The sequence below is a fragment of the Balaenoptera physalus genome (assembly GCF_965194825.1).
Source record: "Balaenoptera physalus genome assembly, chromosome: 7".
Classification (NCBI taxonomy): domain Eukaryota; kingdom Metazoa; phylum Chordata; class Mammalia; order Artiodactyla; family Balaenopteridae; genus Balaenoptera; species Balaenoptera physalus.
The window spans coordinates 68,598,711-68,619,571 of record NC_138886.1 but is presented as its reverse complement, the minus strand read 5'-3'; the positions used below and the strand labels follow the sequence as shown (position 1 = coordinate 68,619,571).

The 20,861-nt window shown below is 35.0% G+C and overlaps 1 protein-coding gene and 1 pseudogene across 11 annotated transcripts in view; one reads left to right on the top strand and one right to left on the bottom strand.

Moving 5' to 3' along the window:
- DENND4C (DENN domain containing 4C) overlaps positions 1 to 20,861 on the bottom strand; it is a 130,496-nt gene that overhangs the window by 43,378 nt on the left and 66,257 nt on the right. For 8 of the 10 annotated variants that reach the window (XR_014265408.1, XM_082467981.1, XM_082467984.1 and 5 more), the window contains 7 exons: positions 16,525 to 16,631; positions 15,492 to 15,710; positions 9,014 to 9,159; positions 7,548 to 7,583; positions 7,331 to 7,461; positions 5,293 to 5,425; positions 2,928 to 3,134 (listed from right to left, as the gene is read on the bottom strand). Coding sequence is in view for 9 of the 10 variants with exons in the window: in XM_082467981.1 (XP_082324107.1) it covers positions 2,928 to 3,134; positions 5,293 to 5,425; positions 7,331 to 7,461; positions 7,548 to 7,583; positions 9,014 to 9,159; positions 15,492 to 15,710; positions 16,525 to 16,631 (979 nt within the window). In the remaining variant the exon portion in view is untranslated. The remainder of the gene's footprint in view (positions 1 to 2,927; positions 3,135 to 5,292; positions 5,426 to 7,330; positions 7,462 to 7,547; positions 7,584 to 9,013; positions 9,160 to 15,491; positions 15,711 to 16,524; positions 16,632 to 20,861) is intronic. The other 2 variants (XM_082467985.1, XM_082467980.1) reach the window with 1 other exon arrangement.
- The window catches only part of LOC309663710 (cytochrome c oxidase subunit 6B1 pseudogene), a 523,800-nt pseudogene that overhangs the window by 453,012 nt on the left and 49,927 nt on the right, over positions 1 to 20,861 (top strand). The window lies entirely within an intron of this gene.

Here is a 20,861-nt window from a genome sequence, read left to right as displayed (position 1 = left end):
CCAAACTTCCAGGCTTACCGGTGTAAGAGCCAGGCATCAAACTAAAGAAACAGTAATAATGCCAGGGATATAATTTTTTAATTGCAGTATTTTGTTGCCTACAACATGATACCTTTTGGATATCTATGTTAGATAAAAGATGGCCACAGAATCTTCGCTACTCCTCCCGTGAGAGGTCTATGTCCCTTCCCCCTGAATTGAGGGGGAAAGCCTCTGAGATTACATGACCAATAGAATTTGCCTGAAGTGACAACTGTACCAGTTTCCTGGCTTAAGCCTTAAGAAAGGTCACTTTCCACTTCCTCTGTCTTGAAACAAATGCTCTTGGAGTGCTAAGCTATCATGGGAAAAGCCCAAGTACCACATGGAGAGGTCTGAGACTACATGGAGGAAGAGGGGTCCACCTGAGCCCAGCCTTCCAGATAACCTTGCCAAGGTACCTGGCTGGCATGTGAGTTAAGCCATCTTGGACCTTCCAGACCAGCTAGCAACTGATTACAACCAAGTGATTCTAAGTAATACAATGTGGAGCAGAAAAATCACCTCAAATTCTTCCTGGATTTTCAGCAAATAAAATAATAAGATTTAATAAAATGGTTATTTTAAGCCACTGAGTTCTGGGGTGGTTTGTTACTCAGCAATGTACAACAATATCTATATGAATAGACTGATGAGACAAGGTAAGAATAAGCTTGACACAAACATTTCATTTCCATTAAAAATTTAATAAATAGTATTAAAAGCAAAACACATGATGCATTTTAACTTTAATTTAGCCTACATGGCATATGCTATTTCTGGGTCTTTACTAGTTTTCTTTAAAAATCTACGTTATTACAACTTCTGCAAACATAACATGTAGAACACAAAGCTGTCAAAACATTAAGCATATGAATGAGACAGTGGGTTCTAATGGAGTATGAACCTAAAAATCAAAACCACTTACTTGCTAGGTGGCCTTATGTGTGTGTCATTTCATCTAAGTTTCAAATTTCTTTCTTTGTAAAATGTAGCTAATATATAATTGCCTCATAGAGTTGCTGGGAATACCAAAGGAAATAATGTACATAAAAATACTGTGAAAATTTTAATGTGCTATTCTATGTGTAATCAATAAACAAATAAAATGCATCAAATATGCCAAGCAAATATGCATCCTTAAGTTTTAAAATAAAGAAACATTTCTTCCTTCCAGTTGTAGAGATGTAATTACTTCAGGTGACTACAAATCTGTCAATATAACTTGTTAGAAGTAGGAATACAACAAATTAACCTCCAAATTTTTAAGCTTCCTATCAGAGTTTATTGGGAAAATAGTCTAAAAAACTTTTTTAGCTTACTAGTCATAATTGCTACATGTTAGAAAATAGGAGAATGTAATTACTTGTAACAAAGACTACCGTAGAACCTTCATATCTATAGAGGAGATTACTTTTCAGGCAATTCGTCTTACGAACTTATCAAAGAAACTTAATCAAGTATTGTGCTTTGAGTTTAGAGTGCAGTAATAAAAGTAATACTCGCTCTCTCATAGAGCATATTTTAAAGCACTTTAAAAATATTCTGTGCTTGCACAAAGTTAAAGCACATCTTAAAATATATCTTAGATATACCTTAGATATATCTCTATCAGAATAAGTTTTTTAAAACATTAAAATGTATGAGGTACAAAACACTAATTTTGATCAAGCACTTTTAATTTCCAAATAGTTTTATAAACATCAGATGAGAGAAAATGTGATCAAATGTGAGAATGGATATTTTACTTGTTTTATAACTTTATCTTTTCATTTGAAAAGTTTTTTAAAACATACAGATAATACTTAGAGAAAAATGAGTTTTAGTGTGCTCACAAGCATTATCAAATCTTAATAACGTACATGCTTTATCAGTTTCAGATCTTTTTTATTTTAGAAGAGGAGAAAATTGCAGTTATTGCTGAAGCCTATAATGTGCCCCTCCTCAATCGCATTTCTCTTCTAACCTCGTGCTCTCTCCTTCTCCCCAAACACCCATTACTCTGAATTTTTATTCCAACTGCATTTTAAATTCTAATCCAGTTCTAAATAATCATTTTAGTTATTTTAACACCAAAAGTAACTTTTAAAGGGAAAAACAGCAAAGAGAAGAGCTAAATAAGTAACTCAGTTTCTTCAGCCGTTAGTTGGATAATAATACCACTACCTATCTCTGAGGATGGTTCTGAGGCTTAAGAGATGTAGCACACTGTTCACTGAGCGCTTACTATCAGCCAGGTACTCGTCTAGGCACACTATGTACATTAACTGATTTAACTGTCAAATTAACCATTTGAGGATAGGAACTAAATATCATTATATACCTCAGGGGGGCAATTTTATCCCCCAGGTGACACCTGGCAATGTCTGCAGACATTTTTGATTGCATGGAGCTACTGGCATCTAGTGCACAGAGGCCAGGGATGCTGTTAAACATCCTACCATGTACAGGACAGGACCCCACAATAAAAAAGGATGTGGGCCAAAATGTCAACGGTGCCAAGGTTGAGAAACTCAGACCTCCATTTTCAGATACATAATCTGAAACACAGATAGGTTACGTAACTCACCTAGGACACAGGTCCTAAGTGGAGAGCCACTTACTAAAGGCCTATTTGCTTCCTAATAAAGTTATCTTAAGAATAAAATTAAGTCAATATTTTTTTCTATTTATCAAGGGCAAACAATCTGGTCTAAGGAAGTCAGTCTCTGCTGCGTTTTAAAGCAATAATTTTTAAATAAATGTATTTTAAAATAATAAGTATTAGCTCTATGAAACAGTGTAACAATTTTACCTTTCCTACTTAATGAAAATATTCGAGGATACTGGAAAGCAACTCAGACCTAAATTTTCTTAAAAATACAAATAAATTTTATCGTAGTAACAATAACCCAGTTTGTTATACTTGCCTCATCTAGAGGATCCACATCTGTTTTCCTCATCTTAATAAGTACATCATATGCCTGCTGAAGTGCTCTGACCTTAGGATGAGAAACTCTAACATAGGCTGGGAGACAAATAAACCATAAACTGTAACAGTGACTGAAGAGACACTTGGCCCATTGTGGTGGATTTGTATAACATCTCTTCGCCAGCTTATGAGCTGTTTTTATCTCCTAGAAAGAGAGTAAATAAAACATCGTGACATTCACTAAAATTCATCAGTATGACAGGAAAAGTGAGAAGTAAAAGGAAGAGAGGAATTTAATGTAATATCTGACTCTAAAATCAAGCATTTCATAGTTTTGCTTTTGTGAATGGCTTCCTACTTAGTGCCCCATGGTTCTTTCTATAGAAGCACTTTATACTGTATTTTAACTATTTGGCAAGCAGGTGTCTCCTAATAGACTAGAAATTCCTTAAAAGCAGAGATCATTCATATTATTATAATACAATGGGTAATGAAGTGTCCTTCACACAGAAGGCACTCATATGTTTGACGAATGAAAGGGATTTCATTTATAGCTTATAGTTCTATAGAATCATTCTTGAAAAGTCAAGAGTCTTCTCACTCTTCCCCCTGATAAAAAGTTTAAGATGCCCTAGGCTATTCCCCACCAAGATTTCCACTCTACCTTCTGTGTTAATTCCTTCACTGACTGATTTGTTAAAAAGACCTATTCCTTTGCAGGCAACATAGTCTGAGAAAGATCAAAGACCTTCCTACCTAATAGTTTTATGGCATGTTTTCTAGTTCTGATTTTCATTCTGATTTAGGTGGAAGACAGAAAAAGGTATCAAAGTCACCTGCTGAGCGTTATCAAACTCTACATATTCCCAGAAACGATAGAGCCCTCCACACATGTCAGACTGCCACTGTCTGCCTTGCACTAAAGATCCCTCTGCTGGATGTGTCCTAAATAAACATACTGTTATGAGCTCTATTTCCAAGAGACTTGCCTGGAAAAAAAATTCTGGTGAAAATGAGATTTAAAGATGTAGTAGCAAAATTGTCACATTAAAAAAACTTGCCTTTATTAAGCTGATAATGGTTAAAAAAAAAAAATTCCCCTCAGACAACACTGAGAGAATTGTATACTATATGGGATTAAGGATCACCTCAGGTTACCCCTAGGATTTGAGGGACTGTACATGAATTGGTAAAACCTGAACTAAGAATTTCATTCTGAAATTTTCCATGTTTTGTAGACCCCCAAAATATCAGTATATGTATAAAGGATGTTCAATTTTAACTCACACCTAACCATAGTTTAACTCTTTATACCTAAATCAGATATAGTATTAAAACAAGATGTCTAGCTTGTCCTAAGTTAACTTCCTTTAGAATGTAATATTCAGTAGAAAATATATTTACATTAACCATGAGGAAAAATCAAAATCACAATGAGATACCACTTCATATACGTTAGGATGGCTATAATCAAAAAGACAGAAGATAACAAGAATTAACAAGGATGTGGTAAAATTCCGACTGCTGGTGGGAATTTTAAATGGTGTACCCACTTTGGAAAACAGTCTGACAAGTTCTCAGAAGGTTAAACACAGAGTTACTATATGACACAGCAATTCTACTTTAGGCATATAACCCAAAGAAATGAAAACATATAACCACACAAACACTTGTACACAAATGTCTACAGCAGTACTATGCATAACAGCCAAAAAGTAGGAACCACCCACATGTACATGAATGGATAAATAAAATATTCCACACAATGGAATATTATTCAGCAATAAAAATACATGAAATACTGATACATTCTACAACACAGATGAACCTTAAAAACATTATGCTAAGTGAAAGAAGCCAGTCACAAAATGCCACATACTGTACAATTCCATTTTTATGAAATGCCCAGAACAGGCAAAACTATAGAGACAGAAAATAGATTAGTGATTGCCTGGGGCTGTGGAAGATGGAGGAACTGGGGAGTTAACAGCTTAGGGGTACGGGCTTTCTTTTTAGGGTGATGAAAATGTTCTATAATTGATTGTGATGGTGGCTGCACAACCCTGTGAAGATACTAAAAGCCAGTGAGTGTACTTAAACAAGTGAATTGTATGGTATATGAATTATGTTTCAATAAAGTTTTTTTTAAGTGTATTTAGTTCCCAAGGTTCTCTTAGAACATAAACATAAGCATTCAAAAACTTCAGCCTCAATATTATAAGTCGGGTTGCAAGAAATCGACTTTAATTCATTAACAACCATAGTGGGTCTTCAAATGATTGCTGTGGGTGACAAGTCTAAACTATGAGCTGCATATCACATATACATAGTTTACATTTTAAATTAGATAAAGAATATCTGACCTGTTTAGTTCTCTTAGCCATGAGAGCTGGACTGTTGGTAATGCTACTCCCAGTAGGGTGTCTACTAAAACAAAGTTTCAACTCCTGTGGTCTGTCAAAAAGCTTAAGGTCCAGTCTTGGAAAGTATTTGTAACTAAAATAAAAAGCAAAAATAGAACTGCTGATTTAAAATACATTAACTCTTAATATTATGCCAGAATTTAGGTGAATATTTCTAAACCTCAAACGTACCCAATATTATTTTCCAAAATCCTTGTATAGAAATTGTTTTTTTCAAAAATATAAGATGATGCAATTATAAGATACATAGACTATCTACATGGAAACTTTGGCTCCTCCGCATACTATTATTTTCAATCAATCCCTAGAACACAGAAAACCCTGATATCTTGACAGAAGAATAAGTAACCCTTTTCAACAGAACCCATGTGTTCAATGATAATTTATATTAAAAGATAACATTTAGTACACTTTGTAATTTTGTTTTTCTTTATAAAATTACCTTGCATTCACATTTAAAAGGAAAAAATCCCGAATATTTTTATATTAGGGATGTGCCATAATTTAACCAATTCTTTACTGTTGGACATTTTTAGGTTATTTCTCAATTTTTGCAATTAAGTATCTTTGTATATTTATCTTTGTGAATACTTTTACTTAATTTCTTAGAATAATGCCCAATAACAGAGTTTTCTATGGTAAATATTTATCAAGAAAATAAAAATTATTATAATCACTATCAAATTACTTCCAGAGAGGTTATACTTACATACACTCTAACTAGAAGAATAGCCTATCCTCAAGCTGATAGATTAAAAATGCTTCTACTCATCATTTGGTTTGCATTTCTTTAAATACTAGAAAAGCTTAACAGACTTTCATATTATCAACTATTGGGATTTCTTCTCAGAAATTGCCTAGTTATTTCCTTTGGCCAATCTTCTTCTGAAATATATTGCCTTTCCTATTTGATTTACTTATTTGTCAATACCTGCATTCCAATGTATAGTGATCAAAGCCAAAGTAAAAAAGAATTCTATAATTAACATGCAATCAAAATAGTACTTAATTAAACCACTCAATCTCAGGTATACATTTTTCATTCTTATGGAGTCCTGGTGAGATTATATATTAATTCTATATTTTTGGAAAAAACTTATTTTATATTCCCTTTGCCCCAGAAATTCTTTTATGAATACAGCCAAAGAAAATAACTGTGTATACACACAAAGATATAGATAGCAAAGAACTATAAATAAATCCACAGGAGACTAGTTTAACAAATCACAATAAATGCATACAATGTGGTTATTTATAATGAATGGCACAAAAATACATATTGGCATGGAAAAATGTTCAGACCATTAAAGGCAAACACACGTCACAAAGAATATGTGCCAGATGAACTATTATTTGTTTTAAGTATAGTAAATGCAAATTTATGTACAAAAAGACAAAAAAGATACACATATAATTGTTAACAGACATTAAGTACTGGTGCTAAAACGATGTGCTAGTTTTTGTTTGATTTTCTAAACCTATTAAATGGTATTCAAATGATCATAATAATAAACAATCAAACATTTTAATTTCTTAAAAGATTCCCATCCAAATCAAATAAGTTTATTTTAATAAAGAATGATTCCTGGCCCTCTACTTTTAAGTTTTCTCTGATATATTACTAATGCATAAGAATTTCACAGTCCTTATACTGACAACAAAACCCCCCAAAGGGAGGGGTAACCTCACAAAAGTAAATTTTTTCTTCTTCAGAAATGAAATTTTAAACATTAAAATATGGTAAAATGTTTAGGTTAACAGTGATAAACATCTGGTTTCCCTTCCAACAGGGCTGTCCAATTCTTAAATTACAATACCTGGTGATATCTCCATAAAATATTCATCTCCATTAGTTCACTAAATACATTTTGAAAATGACCTTCACAAATGATTACTATACAACATATCTACTAATAATCACAAAAGATCAAATTATTAAAGCTGTGCCCAAACAACTCTTTAAAAAAACTCCTGCTACCTGTACTTTGGTGACAGATCCTTTCCATCATCAGGCGGTGGCTCGGGTGGCATTATGAACACTGTATGCTCACTTTTCTGTGAATCATCTAGCTCTATCAATCTGGTATCTTCTGCTGAATCAAAATCAACCTAAAAATAATTATTTTCTCCAATTAATTTGCATTTAAGCAAGACCTGATTCTGAAACGTTAAAACTTAAATTTAAGAAAAAATACCTTATCTGTTTTCTCTGTGCCTTTATCAGGAAACAACTAGAAAAAAAAGAAAAGAATTCTTAGTGAAAATGTCTACTCTGAATTTAATAGAGATTATCTTAAATTATTATTTAAAAAACTATCCTTTTTTAATACTAGGCAGATATGAAACACTTCACAATATATTTGGTGGCCTCCCTACTACTAGGCTAAAGTATAATATTTCTCTTACAGCTACTAAGAGAGAAACAATTTATTTTGACTGGTTTCTTCATAAATCCCTCCTTAGAAGCAAAAGATGGGGAGGGGGTGGGATGAATCGGGAGATTGGGATTGACATATATACACTAATATGTATAAAACAGATAACTAATAAGAACCGGCTGTACAAAAAATTAATTTTTTAAAAAAAGAAGCAGCAAAAGATGGGCAATCACAAGGAGAACCTGGCTTCTCAAATCAAAAATTTCATTATTACTAAACCCCTGCATTACTGATTGATATTATCTAAGCTTCTCTCTAACTGAATGATATTGGACTATCAACATTTAAGTAAACAAAAATGTTGAAAAGTTTTAATCATATACCTGGAGTTTTAGATCACACGGATATAATGGGAGAAAATTATTCAAGTCTTCTAAGATACACGAATCATTAGGAGCATATAAAAATTACATCATAATATTCTACCTTTTTTGGATAAAATCTCCAACTTTATATAATATAGAGTTTGCATAAACAATCAGCCCCAAGACCCACTTAGCAAAAATAAGAGCTCTATTAAAAAATGAGAAAAAATATGTGAGTTATCACTGTCAAAAATCAACTTAAACTTCCTTACGATGGGTGAGTAAAGCTTTAAAATTTAACATATTTCCAAATAGCTTCCATTAGGACAAAAGAAATATATTAGCAAAAGTATTTGGAAAAACATTAGAACAAAAAAACACAGGACTTAACACAGGACTTCCATTACCCATAGAGCTAAACTTTTTGTTTTGTTTTGTTCGTTTTTTGTTTTTGATTTTTTTTTGGCTGCACTGCATGGCTTGTGGAATCTTAGTTCCCTGAACAGTGATCGAACCCAGGCCCTCAGCAGTGAAAGCGTGGAGTCTTAACCACTGGACTGCCAGGGAATTCCTAAAACTAAACTTTTTTAATGAACTACTAAATCTTATCTTATTCATGTAAAAAAAAAATTTAGGAGCTTCAATGAAATGTTCTTAGTACTTAATACAAAACCAAAGTGAGATTCAAAGAGAAAAATTAGCTATGTATGGCAGTACTAGATGCCACAAAGGAAAATAATTCTTACATTAAGCCCAGAATCGGACACTCACATGTGTACACACACACACACACACACACACACCCCACCTATAATGCCTTCCTCAGGCCATTTGGGCTAATAATAACAATGATGATTATAAAGGTAAACAAACTGTTAAAGTTTTTCCTTAATACTGACACATATGACAAACTTTTACCTTTTCTATGCAGTCATCAAAAAAAGCCAATCCAGTATCTTTATCACTTACAAAACTACATTCTTCAATGAAACGAATAAAAATCTGTGTTTTGGTTAAAAGGGTGTAGAATTTTGTATAGGCACGATCTCGACTTTTTAAAAATCCTGAAGAAAATAAAATTAGAATTAAATTCATATTTTAAAGTGGAACTAGATGTTATATTAATTATTTCAAACTTGCATATATCTATATTATTTTCTCTTTATATATATATATATATATATATATATATATATATATATATATACACACAAAGGGAAAGAGAAAGAAACATATATATTATAGGAAATATATATCTTCTATAATATATATGTTAAGGGACCATAGTCCCTTCTGCCTGATTCAACCACAAAAATCCTTAACTTATACCATTAACCTTTTCACTGAAATCTGCATCTCCTATAAGGAGCCTCTGGCCCTATAGCTCTCAAGTAGAAACTTCCGATAACTCTGCATACTCACAAACAAGAAGGGTCAAGTCCTTCCTCTGCAATGCCACCACACAATTATTTCTGTATCATCTTGTAAAAATCTCTGCTCATCTGGCTATTATTCCACCCATTCCTCTACTAACTGTAGGCACCTAGTGACTTCAGGGACACCCTCTCCTTCATTCACTGACGAGCAGGGCACCTAATTCAAAGTCTTCTCCTCTCCAACTCCTACCATCATCGTTCTTCAACACCCATAAAGACCAACCATCCAATATTTTAGTGAGTTTTTAATTCCTTAACTTTCAATGACCTGTGCTCTATTCCACCTCAATCACCAACTTCTACACATAGTTACACACTCCCTGGACTTTTCTTGGTAGCAGTGTAAACAGCTCTGCCTCCCAAATCTCTAATTTACATATTACTCCCTGACCATTACCCCTGTCTAGCTGGTATGCTTAAGTTCTTCCTACCAAGCCTTTTGCGAGGGGGATGGGGTAAGGAAGAAGATCGTTCTATGTACATCCTCCTATCTTCACATCTCTCTCTCTCTAATATTGATTCCACGTCTGTGTACATCATTTCAATTACTTTCTTGTCAACACTCTCAATTTTTATGCCCTTTTGTCAAACTCATCTAGTATGACCTAGCCCTGGAGCAATGTATTGCCTGCTTTCTCTGGAGCTGCGCCAGCGTGGCAGAGCACAAGTTGCGGTGGGGAGGAGGCGCCGTTACATAACCAGGTGGATCAGAACCGCTTATACCTTCATCCCTGACCAGCAACCCCACTACATTTCTGGAGTCTGAATTTCCCTTTACCCATGTTTTCACAGTTACTTCCAATGTTTAAATACTCTCCCTCCATGTTCTCTCCCTCATCCCTGAAAAATAATACTTTATACTGCAGAGAAAATGAAAATCATTAAATGAGAACTATAAAATCTACGACTCTTTCTGCAGCTATCATTTATTCCTTAGTTTGTGTTACAATGAGTATGACCCTCCTCCTATCTAAGGCCAAGCCCACCACATAAGCCTGGGATTCCAGGCCTTTCAGTGTTCTCTGGACAACACTCCCTCTCTATTAGCTAGTAACCAGTATACTCAAGTCTCTCTCATTTTACAAAACCTTTCCTTAGACAATTTTCCAAAGAGGACATTCAGAGGGCCAACAGGCACATGAAAAGATGCTCAACATCATTAATCATCAGAGAAATACAAATCAAAACCACAATGAGACATAACCTCACACTTGTAAAATGGCTATCATCGAAAAGAACACAAATAACAAATGTTGGAGAGGGTGTGGAGAAAAGGGAACCCTCGTGCACTGTTGGTGGAAATGTAAATTGTTGCTGCCACTGTGGAAAACAGTATGCAGGATTCTCAAAAAACTATGAGAAACCACATGATCCAGCAATTCCACTCCAGGGTATGTATATGGAAAAAACAAGAACACTAATTCAAAAAGATATATGAAAAAAAAAAAAAAGATATATGCACCCCAATGTTCATAGCAGCACTATTTACAATAGCCAAGACCTAAGTGGTCAACAGATGAATGGATAAAGAAGTTGTGCTATATATATACACAAAATGGAATATTATTCATCCATAAAGAAGAATGAAATTCCGCCATTTGCAACAACATGGATGAGTATAGTGCTTAGTGAAATAAGTCAGACACAGAAAAATACTCTATGTTATCACTTATATATGGAATCTAAAAGGTGAACCAAATTAGTAAATACAATAAAAAAGAAAACAGACTCACAGATATAGAAAACAAACTAGTGGTTACAAGTGGGGAGAGGGAAGGGGGGAAGGGTTAGATAGGGGTAGGGGATTAAGAGGTACAAACTATTATGCATAAAATAAGCTACGAGGACATACAACACAGGGAACATAGCCAATATTTTATAATAACTATAAATGGAGTATAACCTTTAAAAATTGTGAATCACTATGTTGTACACCTGTAACATATAAATATTGCACATCAATTATACTTCAACAAATAAATAAAATAAAAAACCTTTCCTTAACAAATAATTAGATCCTTCCCTTTTCTGCTGTTTCCCTTCTCAATAAAGGGCACAACCATCCACTTGGTGGTTAAAGACAAGAATCTCAAAGTTGTTCTTGACATCTCCCTCTATCTTACATCCCATATTCAATTGCCAAGTTCTATTCAATCTACCTCCTAAAAATCACTCTTCTATTCATACTACCAACTAATCCAGGTCACTTCCACTGATGACTTAAACCAATGCACTAACCAACTAATAAGTAGATCCATACTCTGGATGCCCCCAATTCAATCTCTGCAGAGAAGCCAAAAAGATTTTTTTTAACATTAAACATGATCTTTTAAAAATGCAAATCTGATCCTATTACCTACTTAAATATCCCTCACTGACTTGCAATTACTCTTGGAATAAAGACGGAAACCCTTCCTAAAAGATCCAACATGATCTGGCTCACACCTACCATTTCAAGCACGGTTTTTAAGCCACTTTCCCCTCCAGCCTTTCTTTCTATGATGCTTCAGGACATTCCACATGCTGTGGTCCTTACTACATCCCCTTGAGGTATTAAATAGTTGAGAAAGACTTCAATAAAATAGAAATAAATTATTCTTGACAAGTGGTAAGAAAAAGTCTTTTTTTCTTCTTCTAATGGATCTAGGCAATGATCAGCAAAGGCTGCTAATACAATTAAACGAAAGGCTGGTGGGGAAACTATCAATATAATGAATGAATGAGCCTGATAAGACTTGAACCCATGGATCAATCTTAGGAGCACTAAAAATGGGACACAGCCAGACTTGCGATAAGTAGTGAGCATCATGTGTTTTAGCACCACTTGCCAAGAAAACTGAACCTGAATATAATCAAGCTCTAGATCAGTACTGCTTAATTCAGTAACCACTACACACATGTGGCAATTCAGCAATTAAAATGTGGCTGGTCTTTAATGAACCACATACCCAAAACCACATCACTATTAAGTTGTGGAGCTGGAATTTGAACAGACAGTCTGACTTCTGAGTCCATGCCATTATTAGTGATTTATATCCAGAGGTGAAGGTTCAGAAAAAAAAAAAAAAAAAAAAATGTGGCTGGTCCAAACTGAGATGTGCTATAAGTATAAAACACACACCAATTTCAAAGCCTTAGTATGGAAAAAGAATGTAAAATATGTCATTAAAATTTTTACAATTTGATTACATGTTGAAGTGATACACTTTGGATATATCAAGTTAGAGAAAACATATTAGTAAAATTAACTTCCCCTACTGCTTTTTTAAAAACTGTGTCTACTAGAAAATCTTAAATTATATATGTGGCTCCCATTATATTTCTTTTGAACAGTGTGGCTCTTAATCCAACCACAAGTTTACAGGAAATATAGATGAAAAAAATGTTAAATGACACCATGGGGATACAATCAGATAAAAACACATATAACTTCAGGACATTCTAAACACAGTTTATGGGTGAAATGATGTCCTACTTGGAATTTAGAAAGAAAAGGAGGGGTGGAGGAGGGGAGGAGAAAAGGACGAAGGAAGATTAAAATAAACATAGATGAAACTAAAACAACAGAATGCTGATTGCTACTACTGCTGAAGTTGGAAGATAGCTACATTATTCTCCCTACTTTTATACATGTTTGTTAAAGCATCCCTAAAAAAAAGTTAACCCAAAACCCACAGCTAAATCCTATTCTTTTTTCAGGCCCAAGCTTAACTGTTACTTCTTCAGGGAACCTTTCCCCTGACCTAGCTCTCTTACTGTAACCAATACTTTCCTTTACAACACACTCAGTAAAATGTGTTATGTTATTGTCAAATGTATATATCCCTTGTTAGACCAAATGCTACCCTGTTAACAAAAACCTTAGGCCTCAGACACTAGTTAAATATCTTTCTAAATTCTATTAGTAATGCCTCTCTTCTACTTAGAATGACAGAGAATGAATTAGTGACCCACTACTGTCCATTAGAAAAACTCCATATTCTTAGTCTGGCGTTTAAGACTACCCATAATCCGAGCTCTAATCTTATTTTCTGCTTTATCTTCCACAACACCTCTAAAGCTCCTCACTTGGTCAAATTGTACCATTAAAACTTTTTTCCTGAACATGCCATTATGGGCTGAACTGTGTCACCCCAAAATTCTTATGCTGAAGTCCTAACTCCCGGGATTTCAAAGTGTGACTGTATTTGCAGATATGGCCTTTAAAGAAGTAATTAAGTCAAACTTAAGTAATTAAATTAGGGTGGGCTCTAATCTAATATGATTGGTGTCCTTACGAGACAAGAACATTTAGATACAGATTCACACAGAAGGAAGTCTATGTGAAGATACAGGGAGAAGACAGCCATCTACGAGTCAAGGAGAGAGGCCTCAGAGGAATCCAATCCTGGCTACACACTGATCTCAGATTTCTAGCCTCTAGAATCCTGGGGAAAAAAAAAAAATTTCTGTTGTTTAAGCCAGGGGTCCCCAATCCCCGGGACACGCACCAGTATCAGTCCACGGCCTGTTAGGAAGGGGCTGCACAGCAGGAGGTGAGCAGCGAGCGAGTGACCAAAGCTTCGTCTGCTGCTCCCCATTGCTGGCATTACCACCTGAACCATCCTGCCCCGCCCCACCCCATCCATGGAAAAACTGTCTTCCACGAAACTGATCTCTGGTGCCAAAAAGGTGGGGGACCGCTGGTTTAAGCCAGCCAATCAATGGCATTTTGTTATGGCAGCCCCGGCAAACTAATACACATGCCTTGTGCTTTTGTTCTTGAGCTTTCTTCCATTTCATTATTACCACTAGCAATAATACTGTTATCACGAGTACTGTAAAGTACTTTTTCTAGTTGCTTCACATACATTTTCTCATCTAATCTTCATAATTATCCATGAATTAGGCATCATCCTCATTTTATTAATGGCAAAACAGAACCCCAGGAAGGCTTCATAAATAGCAAAGTGGAAATTCTAATTCAGATTTGACTTTTAATGCCTATTGGTTTTTACGAAGTCTTTCTTGCTCATCTCCATTTATAAATTCTACCCATTCTTTAAAGTCATGCTCTTCTTCCATGAAGTCTTCCAAAACACTCATTTGGAAGAATGTTCCCTTTCTCTGAATTTTTATGTCCTCTCACTGAATGATTATGTAAAATCTGTTTTCTTGAGTACTTGCTCTATTTTTAAAAACACGTTAGATCATTTTCCACTGGGTATCCCATGGAGCTAGATTTTTTACTTCTTTATATCCCTACATAATAACTAGTGGGATTTGGTAAGCAGTGACTAAATATTTGAGAGATAAGTTGTCCCAAAGCAGAAATGAGAAAAGACAAGAGGACTATTGGGAAAATACAGATTAAAAGAAAATAATAATAACTGCAGGATCAAGTTATAGATATGTAAAATAATTATCATATGAATACTGATGTATCTGTAAGGTTGCCACTACATATATAAGAGCTGCTGAATAACAACAAAAATCTTTGTAATTCCCAAAAATAACAAATACTAAAAAGAATGAGTATGGTGTTTTCCCCTGGAACAAGGCTGTATTTTTCAAAAATTTTTAAAAACTGGTGGCTTTATTCCAAAAACTCTTTATTAGAGAATACTGTAAAGCCCAGAGTGTATAAAGTCAAGAATCATGCAAAGTTGAGAAAACACCTAAAAACAAACCACTAGCTTTATTCTACTAAGATAACTGATTGCAGAGTACTATAAAATATCAGCAACATCTTTGACATTTCATAATTAAACACCTCCAGTTTCAGATTTCTCAGGAAAAAAATGGGGTATAAAAATTAAAAGAAATTCTATTCATAGAGCTAGATTACTAGTACACAGAAGACCATCATATTTTAATATGAATTTCTAAGAACTTATACAGTGAATATTTCTTGGTGGCACTACCGAACAGAAAATTTTTTCATTTCAATAAAAAGTATTTATATTTTCAATGCCACTCACCCTGTCGGTCAAACAACGAATCAGCAGCTGTGGCTTTATTTGAAGGAGCCTCTGTGATTGGTCTGAGATATGTTCTGTATCCTTTTAAAATGGATGCCATAAAGCGCAAAAATGCCTCCTGAATTTCCATCTCAAGTTGTGTCATCTTCTTTTGCCAGGAGAAATCTGCTTCAATTGGAGTCATCTCAATCGCTGAACCTTCCTGAGTTTTTCGGTGAACTGACAAATGAAGAAAGAAGAGAAAATGGCATTAATACATAATGTTATATATTTAATAATTCGACAATTAAGGGAATTGTCAAAATAAAGCCCACGACTTCCTCAAATTCCTCTTTATTAATGTAAAGGGATCACTGGCAGGGACTAACAGGGAGGCACAGATGGGGCACAGAAAACATGCTCAAAAAACCATAAACCATGGGACTTCCCTGGTGGCACAGTGGTTAAAAATCCACCTGCCAATGCAGGGGACACAGGTTCGAGCCCTGGCCTGGGAAGATGCCCCACACCGCGGAGCAACTAAGCCCGTGCTCCACAACTACTGAGCCTGTGCCCTAGAGCCCGCCCACGTGCCACAACTGCTGAAGCCCACGCGCCTAGAGCCCGTGCTCTGCAACAAGAAAAGCCACTGCAATGAGAAGCACGCGCACCACAACGAAGAGTAGCCCCTGCTCGCTGCAACTAGAGAAAGCCCACGCACAGCAACGAAGACCCAACGCAGCCAAAAATAAATAAAAAACAAAACAAAACAAATAAAAAACATGAACCACAACAGTAATTTCTTACTATTGGAATTCTGTTTTGTAATGAGACTCCCTTTAAGCAGAGCAAAATTATGTTTAAATTTAAGAATTTTCTTATATACATTCTTTCATTAGAAATATCCCTTCCTGGGAATTCCCTGGCAGTGCAGCGGTTAGGACTCTGCACTCTCAGTGCAGAGGGCCCGGGTTCAATCGCTGGTTGGGGAACTAAGATCCCACAAGACATGCAGCATGGCAAAAAAAAAAAAAATCCCTTCCTTTTTCCTCACATTTACCCGAAGATAGCTGGGGATACAATTTCTTCAAGGTGCTAATCAGACTTTTGCATGGCTTTTTGGGAAGCTGCTTCCAGTTCATGTTCTTCTTTTCATCTGATCTATTAAATAACAACATGATTAATAAAGTCCGTTATAATCTGTTTTTACTTAAACAAAATTCTTATGTCAAACTAAAAAAGAACATGGAAAGGGTATTTTTACTGAAGTTATAATTTGAGAATCTGAACAAGTGGTTTTCAAGAAGTTCTCTTTTCATTTCAACCAACCTCAGTCAAATTTGGTCATCTCATTCTAACCCTCCAACATAGATTTTCATTAACTGGAGTTATGAATACAACACAAGTCTTGTTTCAAAGTTACATTTCAGAATTGTAATATTTTAAGTGTCAAAGTTAATTGACTTGAGACTTCAAACTACCTATTAGAAGCAAATCTCAACAAATATCAGAGTCAGTAACATACAGAGCATGTTCTCACCACAATTCAAATGAGTCACCATTTAAGAAAAAGAAATTACTCTGGAAGTTCAAAAGAACACTTTTAAATAATGCATGAGTCAAATAAAATATTTTTACAGAATTAGAAACATTTATAACGCTACAAAGATGAAAGCACTATGTACCAACCATGGGCTGGAGCTAATGTCAGGCCAATATCACTTATGAACATCAATGCTAGCACCTTAAATTCTTAGAGAATTTAATCCACTAGCACATTTAAAAAAAAAAAAGAGAGAAAGATGTTTACTTTAGGAATGCAGCGTTGTTTACTACTAACTGATTTTATAATGTAATTTACCACGCTAAGATTAAAGGAGAAAAACTTAATACTCATCTAAATAGTTATACAAAAGCATTATAAAGTTCACCACCTATTTATGATTTAAAAAAAGAAATTACTTTTAATCTAGAAGTGGAAGGAAGGTTCCTTAATCTATTATTAAGCAATCAAAACCCTGAAGTGGGGCTAGCAAACCTTTTCTATAAAGAATCAGATAGTAAGTATTTTATGCTTTGAGGACCACAGGACCGCTGTTACAACTACTCAAATATGCCACTGTAGCATGAAAGCAGCCTCGGACCACATGTAACTGAATGAGCATGGCTATGATACAATAAAATTTTATTTACAAAAATAGGCCTTGCGGGCTTCCCTGGTGGCGCAGTGGTTGAGAATCTGCCTGCCAATGCAGGGGACACGGGTTCGAGCCCTGGTCTGGGAAGATCCCACATGCAGCGGAGCAGCTGGGCCCGTGAGCCACAATTACTGAGCCTGCACGTCTGGAGCCCGTGCTCCGCAACAAGAAAGGCCGCTATAGTGAAAGGCCTGCGCACCGCGATGAAGAGTGGCCCCCGCTTGCCACAACTAGAGAAAGACCTCATACAGAAACGAAGACCAAACACAGCCATAAATGAATAAATAAATATTAAAAAAGAAATTCCCTTCTTTGCTTCATAGAAAGATCTGGCAAACTTTGGGGAAAAAAAAAAAATAGGCCTTGGGCCAGATGTCAATTCTTGCTTTAAAGCATAAAGATACTTAATGATGAACTGCTCAAACCATTCCCTTTGAAATTAGGAACAAGACAAGATACTAGTTATGAATATTTCTATTCAACCTTACACTAGGATCCTAGCCAGAGAATTAAGACAAGAAATTCTTAAATATACAAGGACTGTAGAGGATATGATTGTTTATAGCCAGAAAATTGAAGAGAATCTACAAGCAAATGAAAATAAGAGAATTCAAGTAGGTTGCTGGACAGCAGACCACTACATAAAAAATCAATAGCATAGTTATACTCCAGCAACTAACAAGTAAAAAACGTAATTAAAATACCATTTACAGTAGCAATAAAAACCATAAGGTACTTAGGAATAAGTAAGTTTAACAAAAGGTGCGCCCAATCTTTACAGAGAAAACTGAAACAGTTATTGAAAAACCTTTAAAAACACCTATGAAGTAAAATACCACATTCACGGGTACTGAGACTTTATGTCAAAATGATCTTATTTGCCCCCAAATTAATCTATGAATTCAATAGAATTCTAACAAAAAAATCACAACAAAATTTTGCATGGAGTTTAAAAAACGAATTAAAATTTATATGAAAAGGCAAAAAACCAAATATAGTCAAAACAATTTTAAAGAATAAGCAGTAAAGAGACTTGCCATTTCACATCACTTTTTTTTAAAACAGTGTTATTGAGATATAACTCACATACCATACAATTCATTCACCTGAAGTGTGCAATTTGATGGTTTTCAGTATATTCAGAGTTGTTTAACAACCACCACAATTAATTTTAGAGTATTTTCATCACATCAAAAAGAAACCCCACACCCTCTTAGTCACTAACCCACAATTCCCCCATCCTCCCATCCCAAAGTAACCACTAATCTATTTTCTGTGTCTACAGATTTGCCCTGGGCATTTCAAATAAATGGGATCATAGAAGGTCTTTTAGCATGAGGTTTTCAAGGTTCACCCATGTTGTAGACAACTTAATTTTAAAGTCATTAAGATAATCTGATGCTGGGCTTCCCTGGTGGTGCAGTGGTTAAGAATCTGCCTGCCAATGCAGGGGACACGGGTTCGAGCCCTGGTCTGGGAAGATCCCATATGCCGCAGAGCAGCTGGGCCCGTGAGCCACAATTACTGAGCCCGCGCGTCTGGAGCCTGCGCTCTGTAGCAAGAGGGGCCGCGATAGTGAGAGGCCCGCGCACCGCGATGAAGAATGGCCCCCACTTGCCGCAACTAGAGAAAGCCCTCGCACCGAAACGAAGACCCAACCCAGCCATAAATAAATAAATAAATAATTAAAAAATAAAAAAGATAATCTGATGCTGGCAAGAGACTAAAACAAACCAAAGGAACAGAAAATAAGCCTGGATACATATCCACACAAATATAAAAACTGATATGTGATGGTATTGACACTGAAGACAGGTGGGGAAGAGATGAACTGACCATTCAATAATAAATAGTGCTATGTGACAACTGTTTACCCATGTTAAAAAAAAATAAAATAGTATCTCTATGTCTCATCATACACTAATAATACCAAGTTTAGCTAAATTAAAGGCCTAAATGAGAAAGTCAAAACCTCACAACTTTAAGAATATCCAGGATAATATTTCATGACCTCAAGGCAGAGGATTTCATGTACAAGAACCAAAAATGGCAATCCATAAAGAGAAACTGATAACTGTGATCAATTAATATAAGCTTCTGTTCATCAAAAGACACTACAGAATGAAAATACAAATCACAGTGTGGCACAAGCTATTTGCAATGCATATAACAGACTAAGAATTACTTCCAGATTATATAAAGGCCTTATACAAATCAAAAGGAAAAGACAAACAACCCAACAGGAAAATGTACCAAAAGAGGAGGGAAAAACCAAAGGGCAAAAAGAAATTAAAATGCCTCATTTGTTACTAATTAGGGAAATGTGAATTAAAGCCACAGTGACATCCCATTACCATCAAGTTGGCAAAAATTTGAAAGTCTGATCATAACAAGTACTGACAATGATATGGAACAAAGAGAATTTTCGTTTGCTGATGAAGAGGGGAAAGAGTAATATGGCATTAGCTATGCCTACCAACCAACATTAGCTCTTCTAGGTATATGTTTCAGAGGAATTTTAACCATGTACTCAAAGAAATATGCGTAATAATGATCAGAGCAGTTTTGTTCATAATTGCAAAATCTAACTACAATCTAAATACCCATCAACACTGATAAACACTGAAGACAAAGTAGAGCTACGTGTATCAACATGGATGAACCGCATAGAGAATGATGAGTAAAAAAGCAATTCACAGAAAACTATACAAACATAAAAATTTTTAAAGCATGCAAAACAAAATGTCATTTATACTAATACATATATAATATGTATTAGTGGGTGGAATCTGGAATCTGGGTGGAAGATTCACGCAAGTTGTTTACATTATTCTCTATAATTCTTCAGTATCTACAACATTTCATAATTCTGTAAGTACAATTAAGCAGAGTTCAAAATTATTTTACAAAACAGTGCTTTGATCAATAGAAATTATATAGAAGTTATTTAAACCTGGACAAAATTAAGAATCTCTATAATATTCTTTTATTCAGAATGGTAAATAAAATGAGGTAAACATTTGAGTTAAAACTTCAAAATCATTTCCAAAGGCACCACAATATATACAAACTTGAAATAACTGTTTTTCAGGAATAGTTACTGAAAAACAACGAAATGTGTTTGACAAGAAATATTTAGTGCTTCCAAGTAGTTCATTATTTCCAGGCTATAAGTAAATCTAAATACACATAG